The following is an 11,454-nucleotide window of genomic DNA, read 5'->3' as shown; positions in this document are numbered from 1 at the left end:
AGGTTTTTGGTTTTTAATTATTTTAATTATTATTATTATTTTAATTAAGTTTAAGGTTGGCGGGTTTTTAATTATTTTATTTTTTCTACAGTGGTTCTGAATCTTCTATTTCCAAACCTTCATCGACGATTATGGTACGTTCCTCGACGATTGTTTCCTCTGTTTATTTTTTTAAAGCCGATGTTGGATGTTTTTTATTGTTGTTGTTGGGATTGCAATATTATGGTAACAAAACAAAAATGTTCAAAGCCAGCCAAGCGTTTGAAGCGTTTAAAGCAATTGTTGGGCATTTGCATAAAAATAAATAAAATAAAATAATAAATAATTTAATAAAAATTAATTAACTAATTATTACTACTTTAACACAAATTAGTAATTGTTTATGCCTACAAGAAGCAATGCTGCTTACCAATTTTAATATGAGTCACAGCTTCTCGACTTTCAAAGACATGTGTGGTCTCAACAGTCCGCTATACAAATTGTTGGGTACAATTTTGTTTGTTTTGCAAGAAAATAATTGAAATGTCATTATAAATGCATATATTCGTTGAAGGAGAACAACAAAAAAACGAACAATAGAACAATTAACACAACGAGTTGTATCCTGACATCATCAAACAGAAACAAAATGCCATTATAATGAAGAAAACTCATTTTATTTTATCAGAGAATCGTGACACTACCCGCTATTAAAATTTCATCACGATCCGTTACACGGCTTTAAAGTTATATAAAGCGCAAAAGTGTTGAACTTTTGCGCAGGAGATACCTGTTGGAAAATACCGTCATAGTTCATCTTGGAATTGGAGTTAATTTTGGGAGTAATTTCTTTGCCAACAACAAACCGTTTTAGTTGATCGCCGAAACTTTCTTTAGAGCTTTTCGGTCATTATGTTAGCAATCATGGACATGCCCACAAAAATATATCCTTGTAATCTGAAGAACTATATCCATGTAATCTTGAACGAAAATTTGTAAAAGAGGTACTAGAAGGCTAGTACCTACTAGTGCTATTCGGATGTTATCATGTCAATTAGTAATTTCAGTTGGTGCCCGCAGAGGTTTTTGTACCATTATTTCAGGAAGTATGGACTTGCCCACGAAAAACATAATATAGCTGTAAACAAAGTCATAAGGAGTAGCTTCCGTAAAAGTTTCCAAAAATTCATCAAATATGCCCTAAACTGGACTTAAGTGATGCTGAACTTTTGTAAGAGATGTACTTGAAGACCCTCTTGGAATAAATTTTACGATGTAGAAAGTTTCGGCCAAATAGGATACTTAATTCGTAAGTTAGCGTTTCTCTCAATCAGTTGGTGCCGTCGGTTTTTAAGGGCTTTTGGGCCATTATCTCGGGAAGTATGGACATGCCGCAGAAAAACCGTCGTACCGTTATAATAAAGGCTGCCTGACACAAAAATATTCAAAATTGCATTTTGTGATCAATTTTGAAATTTTGTGTGGGAAATACCTCAATGTATGAATGACTGAAAATTATTTGAAACGGATTTCGTTCAAACATACTTGGCGTCCATCACCATCATGTCGAAGACAGAATAAACTTTTGTTTTTGAGTCTGAAGATGTCTTCTATAGAATATTAGACAACTGAAGGGCTCTTCTATGGAATAGCAGACGCCTAAAGATGATTTATATGGAATAGTATATATAGATGCCTGAGGAGGTTTTCATTGGAATAGCAGGCACCTAATGATGTTTTATATGAAATACACCGACATCCGCAGGTATCTTCTTTGAAATAGTAGACGCTTGAAAATGTCTCCTGTCATATAGAACGCGGGGCGGGGTTTCTATGGCAATGTAAACGCTTAAAGAGTTTCTCTATGGAATAGTAAACGTCTGAAGAGGTATTCTGTGGAATAGTTGACACTTGAAGAGGTTCTCCATGGAGTAGCGGACGTCTGAAAAGGTTTTATATAGAATAACAGATGCCTAAAGAGTTCTTCTATGGAATAGTTGTCTCCTGAAGAAGTTTTCTATGTAATAATAGACGCGTAGACACCAGAGGAGTTTTTCTATGAAATATTAGATGACTTAAGGGGGTTTCTATGCAATATTAGATGAGTGACGTGATCTTCTATGGAATAGTAAACACCTGAAGGTGATTTTTAGGGAATAGCAGATGCCTAATGAGGTTTTGTATGGAAGAAGTGCCGCCTGAAAAGGTTTTCGATGGAATATCAGACAACTGAATATGTCTTCTTAGAATTGTAGATGCCTAACGAGGTCTTTTACAGAATAGTAGATACCTAAAGAGGTTTTCTATGGAGTTGCAAAAGCTTGCAGAAGTCTTCTAAAGAGTAGTAGACGCCTGAAGAAGTTTTCTATGGAATAGCAGACTTCAAACAGGATTTCTATGGAATAGCAGACACCTAACGAAATCTTCTATGGAATAGTTGAGTATTAAAGAGGTTTTCTATGGAATAGCAAACTTGTGAATATCAGACAGCTGAAAATGTCTTCTATGGAATATCAAACCCCTGAATAGGTTTTCTATGGTATATCAGCTTTCCAGGGAATAGCAGACAACTGAAGTGGTCTTTTATGGAATTGTTGATTCATGAAAAAATTTCAATGGAATAGCAGACACCTGAATGGAATATTAGATAACTGAAAAGGTTTTCTATGGAATTGTAAACAACTGAAGTAGTCTTCTATGGAGTTGTAAACATCTGATGAAGTGTTTTTTTTATGAAAAAGCAAACGCCTAATGATGATTTGTACGGAATAAGTGGCGCCTGAAGAGGTTTTCTATGAAATAGCAGACAACTAAAGATGTTTTCTTAGAATATTAGACGCTTTACGAGGTCTTATACAGAATAGTAGACGCCTAAAGAGGTTTTCTATGGAATTGTAAAAGCCTGCAGAAGTCTTCTAAAGAGTAGTAGACGCCTAAAGAGGTTTTCTATGGAATAGCAGACACCTAAATAGGTCTTCTATGGGATAATAGCCTATTAAAGAGGATTTCTATGGAATAGCAAACTTCTGAAGAATACCAGACAGCTGGAGAGGTCTTATATGGATTAGTAGACCTATAAAGGGATCATCTGTGGAATAGCAAACCGCTGAAGAGGTCTTCCATGGAATAGCAGACTTCGAGGGAATAGCAAACAACTGAAAAGGTCTTCTATGGAATTGTTGATTCATGAAGAAGTTTTCTATGCAATAATAGATAACTGAAAACGTCTTCAGTGGAATGGTAGACGCCTACGGAAGTTTTCCATGGAATACTAGTCAACGGAAGTGGTCTTCTATGGAATAGGAAGAGGATTTTTTATGGAATAGCAGATGCCTAATGAGGTTTTGTATGGAAAAAGTGGCTCCTGAAAAGGTTTTCGATGGAATAGCAGACAACTGAAGATGCCTTCTTAGAATAGTAGATTCCTAACGAGGTCTTTTACAAAATAGTAGACACCTAAAGAGGTTTTCTATGGAATTGTAAAAGCCTGCAGAAGTCTTCTAAAAATTAGAGGTTTTGTATGGAATAGCGGACTTCAAAGAGGTTTTCTATGGAATAGCAGACACCTAACGAAGTTATCTATGGGAATTTTTGACTATTAAAGAGGTTTTCTATGGAATAGCAAACTTCTTAAGAGATTTTCTATAGACAGCTGAAGATGTCTTCTATGGAATAGCAGACATCTGAAAAGGTCTTTTATGGAATTGTTGATTCATGAAGAAATTTCAATGGAATAGCAGACACCTGAATGGAATATTAGATGACTGAAAAAGTTGTCTATGGAATAGTAGACAACTGCAGTGGTCTTCTATGGAGTAGTAAACACCAGAAAAAGTTTTTTTTTTTTGAAATAGCAAACGGCTAATGAGGATTTGTACGAAATAAGTAGCGCCTGAATAGTTTTTCTATGAAATAGCAGACAACTAAAGATGTCTTCTTAGAATATTAGACGTCTAACGAGGTCTTGTACAGAATATTAGTCGCCTTAAGAGGTTTTCTATGGAATTGTTAAAGCCTGCAGATAATAAATATGACTTCTATGGAATATCAAACCCCTGAAGAGGTTTTCTACGGAATAGCACACAACTAAAGAGGTCTTCTTTGGAATGATTTCAATGGAATAGCAGACACCCGAAAAGGTCTTCAATGGAATAGTAGACGTCTACGGAAGTTTTCCATGGAATAGTAGTCAACGGAAGTGGTCTTCTGTGGAATAGGAAGAGGATTTTTTATGGAATAGCAGATGCCTAATGAGGTTTTGTATGGAAAAAGTGGCTCCTGAAAAGGTTTTCGATGGAATAGCAGACAACTGAAGAAGTCTTCTTACAATAGTAGATGCCTAACGAGGTCTTTTACAGAATAGTAGACACCTAAAGAGGTTTTCTATGGAATTGTAAAAGCCTGCAGAAGTCTTCTAAAAATTAGTAGACGCCTGAAGAGGTTTTGTATGGAATAGCGGACTTCAAAGAGGTTTTCTATGGAATAGCAGATACCTAACGAAGTTATCTATGGGAATTTTTGACTATTAAAGAGGTTATCTATGGAATAGCAAACTTCTTAAGAGATTTTCTATGGAATATCAGACAGATAAAGAGGTCTTCTATGGAATAGCAGACAACTGGAATGGTATTTTATGGAATTGTTGATTCATGAAGGAATTTCAATGGAATAGCAGACACCTGAATGGATTATTAGATGACTGAAACAGTTTTCTATGGAATAGTAGACAATGGAGTTGTAAACACCTGAAGAAGTTTTTTTTTATGAAGTAGCAAACGCCTAATGAGGATTTGTACGGAATAAGTGGCGCCTGAAGAGGTTTTCTATGAAATAGCAGACAACTAAAGATGTCTTCTTAGAATATTAGACGTCTAACGAGGTCTTATACAGAATAGTAGACGCCTAAACAGGTTTTCTATGGAATTGTAAAAGCCTGCAGAAGTCTTCTAAAGAGTAGTAGACGCCTGAAGAGGTTTTCTATGGAATATCAGACACCTAAATAGGTCTTCTATGGGATAATAGGCTATTAAAGAGGATTAGCAAACCGCTGAAGAGGTCTTCCATTGAATAGCAGACTTCGAGGGAACAGCAAACAACTGAAAAGGTCTTCCATGGAATTGTTGATTCATGAAGAAGTTTTCTATGGAATAGTAGACAACTGAAAAGGTCTTCAATGGATGGTAGTGGCTTGCGCAGGTTTTCTATGGAATATTAGATGACTGAAGAAGTTTAAAATATTTTGTTGTTATTCAAACAATTGAATTGCAACAAAATATGGACTCGAGCTGAAATAAACACAAAGAAGTTTTTTTAAGGAAAAGCAGACAACTGATGATGTCTTCATAGAATAGTATACGTCTGAATATGTCTTTTAAGGAATAGTAGACGCCTAAAGAGGTTTTCTACGGAATTGTAGACATCTTGAAAATCTTCAAAAGAGTAGTAAATGCCTAAAGAGGTTTTCTATGGAATAGCAGATTTCAAAGAGGTTTCTGTGGAACAACAGACACATAAATAGGTCTTCTGTGGAAAAGTTGACTATTGAAGAGGTTTTCTATGGAATAGCAGACTTCTGAAGTTATTTTCTACGGAATATAAGATAGATGTAGAGGTATTCTATGGAATAGTAGACTAATAAATAGGACTTCTATGGAATATCAAACCCCTTAAGAGGTCTTCTATGGAATAGCAGACAACTAAAGAGGTCTTCTTCGGAATGATTGAGTCATGAAGAAAGAGGTCTTCAATAGAATAGCAGACAACTAAAGAGATGTTCTATGGAATGATTGAGTTATGAAGAAATTTTTACGGAATAGCAGACACCCGAAAAGGTCTTCAAAGGAATAGTAGACGTCTGCGGAGGTTTTCTATGGAATAGTAGTCAACTGAAGTGGTCTTCTATGGAAGAGTAAATGCCTGAAGGGTTTTTATGGAATATCAGACGCCTACTGAGGTTTTTTATGGAATAAGTGGCGCCTGAAGATAGCAGGCACATGAAGATGTCTTCTTAAAATAGTAGACGATTAAATAATAAGTCTTTCAAAAAGTAGTAGACACCTGAAGAAGTTTTCTATGGAATAGCAGACTCCCGAAGATATCTTCTTTGAAATATTTAAGTAATTAAGATGGCCTCACTTCCCATATAACGATAATGTATGTAAATAGTTTTGTCTAATTTTGACTTTTCTTCATTATTATGGCATTCTTTTTGTGTACATTAACAATAAACTACATATAATGTTATATAAAACCTCGAAAGTACAACTAGTGTATCCTGTTTTTTTATTTTTAGCAAATCATGTTTGACTTCATAGTAAAGCAAAACGAAAAGTTTTAATTTCTGAAAAGACCTAAGTTAATTCCCTTTTCGAAATGTTATGGAATGATATATTTACTCTTATGTTACACGTTATAACTTTCATACAAAACTTTCTTTAATTTATTGGTAAGAAGGGAGAAAGGCAGATCCTTCAACTCCGTTCTCTCCCAGACGCTGTGAAAGTTACATGTGAAAGATTCAACGTGTAGCATAAGAGTTAATAAATATATTTCTGTGAAACTGACATGAAAAGAAAAGTGTAGCGCCTAAAAGTATACAATACAAATGGAATGTTTATAACTGCTACTAAAGTCAAGAAGACTGTGGCTATTTCCCTTTTCGTAAATACGTATTTGTACATTGTTTCGTAAGTCGAAGGTCACACTAGAGTGGTTTCATTGAAACTTTTAAGTATTTATAGATCGAGTTCCCCACTACAGCAACTTCATGAAACTCGACCTAGAAACCCTTGTTTTCATGAAATTGTTTCATGAAACAGTCTAGTGTGACCTTCGATAAATTGAATTAGAAATCTGACAATTTTAAAAGTTATTTTCTTCCCCTACATAACCATTAAATTACCTATCCCCTAAACAAACAGGATACAAACAAACAATTAAACAAACAACTTCCATTACCATTATAAATAATCAAAAACAAAACAAACATAACCATAACCATCAAAACACCAAACCTCTTTTGTGGCTATCTTCCAGTCTTGACTTATGAAATCTTCCCGCACAAATTTCCTTATCACCGTCTCAATGGTAATTTCATATTTCTGGATCATTCGTATGAAGGCCTTAAAACCTACTGTGGCAGCCAATATTGTTTCTTCTTCGCTCGACGATTCGCTCAATATCTCCGATATTAATTCCTCGTGTCCTTCTCGTTCGACCAACTGTACCAACGCCGATTGGGCTTCGGGCTTTTGCAAGGCAATAAAGATATTCTGTTCATACAAATAGATAATTTCTATAATTGTACAGCCATGGCGTACAAGTAGACCAATTGTGGCCAAATCCCGCAGCGTTGATTCACCAATGCTACCAAATGAGGAGGCATTAATTGTTTCGAGCAAAGTATTCACTTCATGATGTTGTTTAATTTCCAATACATCTTCAATGGTAATGGTTTTCGAAGAGATTTTCGAACGTATGGATTTTATGGTTTCACTTATTTCTACAGATGTTGTTGTTGTGGAGGAGGTAGATGTGATGGTGGTGGATGTAACAGATTCCTGTTCAACGACCGATCGTTCCTTGACTTCCATTACCTCGGATTTGCCACTTTGTTCAACCAAAATGGAAACAGGTTGTCGTACTCGAATCACCTCCATAGTCGTTTCTACTTCGGTTTGAGGTTCCTGCTCAACTGTGGTTACCACATGCGTTGTTGTTGTGGTGGTGGTCGTTTCCTCCTCCTCACTTGTGGAACAATATGGTTGGGCCACCACTACCACTGGTGCCAGCTTTTTGACCACCTTCTTTTTGCCTTTACCCTTGCCCTTGGTGACTTTTGTCTCCTCCGTTGTTGTCGTTGTTGAGGATATATCAAATTTGGCCCTGGTCATGGTCATACCGATTTCATTAATAAGCTTACATGTATAGAAGCCAATATCTTCATAGGTAATATTTAAAATTTCCAAATAGGCTTCGCTTTCCTCTACAATCATGTGATATTTGTCCGATTCCCTAAGTTGTACATTATTAAAGTACCATTGGATATCTAAAAGTTTTTTTTTTGAAAAAAGAACATAATATTATTTTTGAGTGATGACCGAACGATTGTGCGAATTTTTGTCTAAATCTGGTCCGTATAATCGTGGTCGTTGTTGTCGATTTTAAATACCTGGTTTTGGATTTCCTGCAAACTGTACTTTGAACTTAGCCTTTTCACCTGTTGCCGCACGGCAATCGTGCATTTCATTGACAAGCGATGGCGTGCATTTAGCAGCTACAAAAGCAAATTATCAAAAGAAAAGCATAAAAGAAAAAAAAATAAAATTTAAAAAAATTTTATTTTTGTGCAAAACTTATTCTAGCACATGTATTTTACAAAAGTTTGGGCATTGTGTTCACAGGACTGTGCTGAATATATTTTTTTAAGTTTTTTTTTTAACATAAAGATGTACTTACATGACTGTCTGTATCAGTGGATTCTGAGTTGTGTCTGAGAAGGTGAGTAATATTTTTTATGTTTGTATAAAAAAGTTTTGGAATACTGCTTTTGTAAAAGTGGAATTATTTAAATAATCAATATTTATATCTTGGGAATAGAACAGGGTTTCTAAGGAGCTGAAGAGGTATTCTCTTAATATAAAACGCTTAAATATGCCTTGTATTATATAGCAGCCGTCCGAAAGAGTCTTTTATGGTATAGCAGACTCATGAATAGATTTTCATGGAATGACTTGACAACTACAGAGGTCTTCTATGGAAAAGTAGACACCTGAAGGGGGTTTCAAAGGAATAATAGACGCTTGAGGAGATCTTCTTTGGAATAGTTAAGAGGTTTTCTACGGAATAGCAGACAACTAAAGGGATCTTCTATGGAAAGCAAACTCTCAAGAGGTCTTCTATGGAATAGAATAGATTCTATGGAATTATTGACTCATGAAGAAATGATCTATAGAATAGCAGGCGCCTGAAAAGGTCTTCAATGGAATAGGCAACTATGGCTACTAAAGAGGTCTTACATATGTGGAATAGCAGATGACTGAATAGGTCTTGTCTTGAATAGTAGCAGACTCTTGAAGTGACTTTCTAGGGATTAGCAGTTGTCTGCTATGGAATAGCAGGCAGCTTAAGAGGTCTTCTATGGAATAGCAGTCGCGTGAAGAGATTTTGCCATGGAATAGCGGACAAATGAAGAGGTCTTCTATGGAACAGTAAACGCCTGAAAAAGTCTTCAAAGGTATAGTAGACGCCAGACGACAGCTCTTCTATGGAATAGTCGACTGTTAAAGAGGTTTTATATGGAATAGCAGATTCCTGAAGAGATTTTCTAATGAATAGTAGACGCCTGAAAAGGTCTTTTATGGATTAGTAGACGCCTGGGGAGGTCTTTTTTTGGAATAGTTGACTACTAAAGAGGATTTCTATGGAGTAACATACTTCTGAAGAGTCTTTTATGGAATAGCAGACTCATGAATAGATTTTCATGGAATGACTTGACATCTACAGAGGTCTTCTATGGAAAAGTAGACACCTGAAGGGGTTTTCAAAGGAATAGTAGACGCTTGAGGAGATCTTCTTTGAAATAGTTAAGAGGTTTTCTACGGAATAGCAGACAACTAAAGGGATCTTCTATGGAATAGCAAACTCTCAAGAGGTCTTCTATGGAATAGAATAGATTCTATGGAATTATTGACTCATGAAGAAATGATCTATAGAATAGCAGGCGCCTGAAAAGGTCTTCAATGGAATAGGCAACTATGGCTACTAAAGAGGTCTTACATATGTGGAATAACAGATGACTGAATAGGTCTTCTCTGGAATAGTAGCAGATCCTTGAAGTGACTTTCTAGGGATTAGCAGTTGTCTGCTATGGAATAGCAGGCAACTAAAGAGGTCTTCTATGGAATAGCATACGCGTGAAGAGATTTGTCATGGAACAGCAGGCAAAGGAAGAGGTATTCTATGGAACAGTAAACGCCTGGAAAAGTATTCACAGGTATAGTAGACGCCTGACGCCATCTCTTCTATGGAATAGTCGACTGTTGAAGAGGTTTTATATGGAATAGCAGATTCCTGAAGAGATTTTCTAATGAATAGCAGACGCCTGAAAAGGCCTTCTATCGATTAGTAGACGCCTGAGGATGTCTTTTTTGGAACAGTTGACTACTGAAGAGGTTTTCAATGGAGTAACATACTCCTGAAGAGTCTTTTATGGAGTAGCAGACTCATGAATAGATTTTCATGGAATAAGTTGATAACTACAGAGGTCTTCTATGAAAAAGTAGACACCTGAAGGGGTTTTCAAAGGAATAATAGACGCCTGAGGAGATCTTCTTTGGAATAGTTAACTATTGAAGAGGTTTTCTACGGAATAGCAGACAACTAAAGGGATCTTCTATGGAATAGTTCTATGGAATAGCAAACTCTCAAGAGGTCTTATATGGAATAGAAAAGATTCTATGGAATTGTTGACTCATGAAGAAATGTTCTATAGAATAGCAGGCGCCTGAAAAGGTCTTCAATGGATTAGTAGACGCCTTAGGAGGTCTTCTATGGAATAGTTGACTATTGAAGAGGTTTTCTACGGTATAGGAAACAGCTGAAGGGAAAAGGGGACAGATACGGAGGACTTCTATGGAACTGAACAGAATTGCTATAAAATGGCAGACAGTTGAAGGCCTCTTCTATGGAAAAGTAGGTGTCTTCTAAGGTGAGAAGAATTTCTATGGAATATCAGGCAACTAGAGATTTCTTTTCTATCAAATAGCAGAATCTTGGATAGATCTTCCTAGGGATATCAGAGAACTGAAGACGTTCTCTATGGAATAGTAAACAACCAAAGGGGCCCTGTAAGGACTAAAATACGCCTGGAGAGGTCTTATATGGAATAATTGAATTCTGAATAAGTTTTCTATCGAATATATGGCAAATGAAGATGTCTTCTATGAAATATCAGACCTCTGAAGAGGTCTTCTGTGGGATAATAAACGCCTGAGAAGTTCTTCTAATGAATAGAAGACAATTGAAGATGTCTTTTACGAAATAGCAAACGTCTCAAGAGGTCTTCTATGGGACCGTAAAATCATGAGGAGTTTCTCTAATGAATAGCAAACAACTAAATATGTCTTTTGTGAAATAGCAGACGTCTGAAGATGTCCTTTATGAAATAGCATACCTCTGAAGATGTTTTCTATGGGATAGTAAAAGCCTGAGCAGTTTCTCTAATGAATAGCAGACAACTGGAAATGTATTTTATGAAATAGCAGACGTTTGAAGATGTCCACTATGGGATAGTAAACTCCTAAGGAGGGTTTTTAGGCACTAGCAGGCAACTGAAGATTTATTTCTTATGAAATAGCAGACTCCTGAAGAGATTTTGCATGGAATTTCAGACAACTGAGAAGGTTTTCTATGAAATAGTAGACAACTGAAGGGGTCATGTAAGAAATAATAGACCTCTGAAGAGGTCTTCTATGG

General features: G+C 36.1%; 1 protein-coding gene across 4 annotated transcripts in view; it reads right to left on the bottom strand.

The window, feature by feature from the left end:
• The window catches only part of sls (sallimus), a 160,011-nt gene that overhangs the window by 59,989 nt on the left and 88,568 nt on the right, over positions 1-11,454 (bottom strand). Inside the window, exons 19-22 of one of the 4 annotated variants that reach the window (XM_073982026.1) lie at positions 8,150-8,254; positions 6,993-8,026; positions 410-470; positions 118-159 (exon numbers count right to left, since the gene is read on the bottom strand). The exons of the other annotated variants lie outside the window; for them this stretch is intronic. Of the exons in view, the coding sequence (XP_073838127.1) occupies positions 118-159; positions 410-470; positions 6,993-8,026; positions 8,150-8,254 (1,242 nt within the window). The remainder of the gene's footprint in view (positions 1-117; positions 160-409; positions 471-6,992; positions 8,027-8,149; positions 8,255-11,454) is intronic. 4 annotated transcript variants of the gene reach the window in all.

Source organism: Musca autumnalis, unplaced genomic scaffold, assembly GCF_047663935.1.
Source record: "Musca autumnalis isolate F117 unplaced genomic scaffold, ASM4766393v1 scaffold_4, whole genome shotgun sequence".
NCBI classification, from domain to species: Eukaryota; Metazoa; Arthropoda; class Insecta; order Diptera; family Muscidae; genus Musca; species Musca autumnalis.
This window is presented reverse-complemented; position numbering and strand designations above follow the sequence as displayed.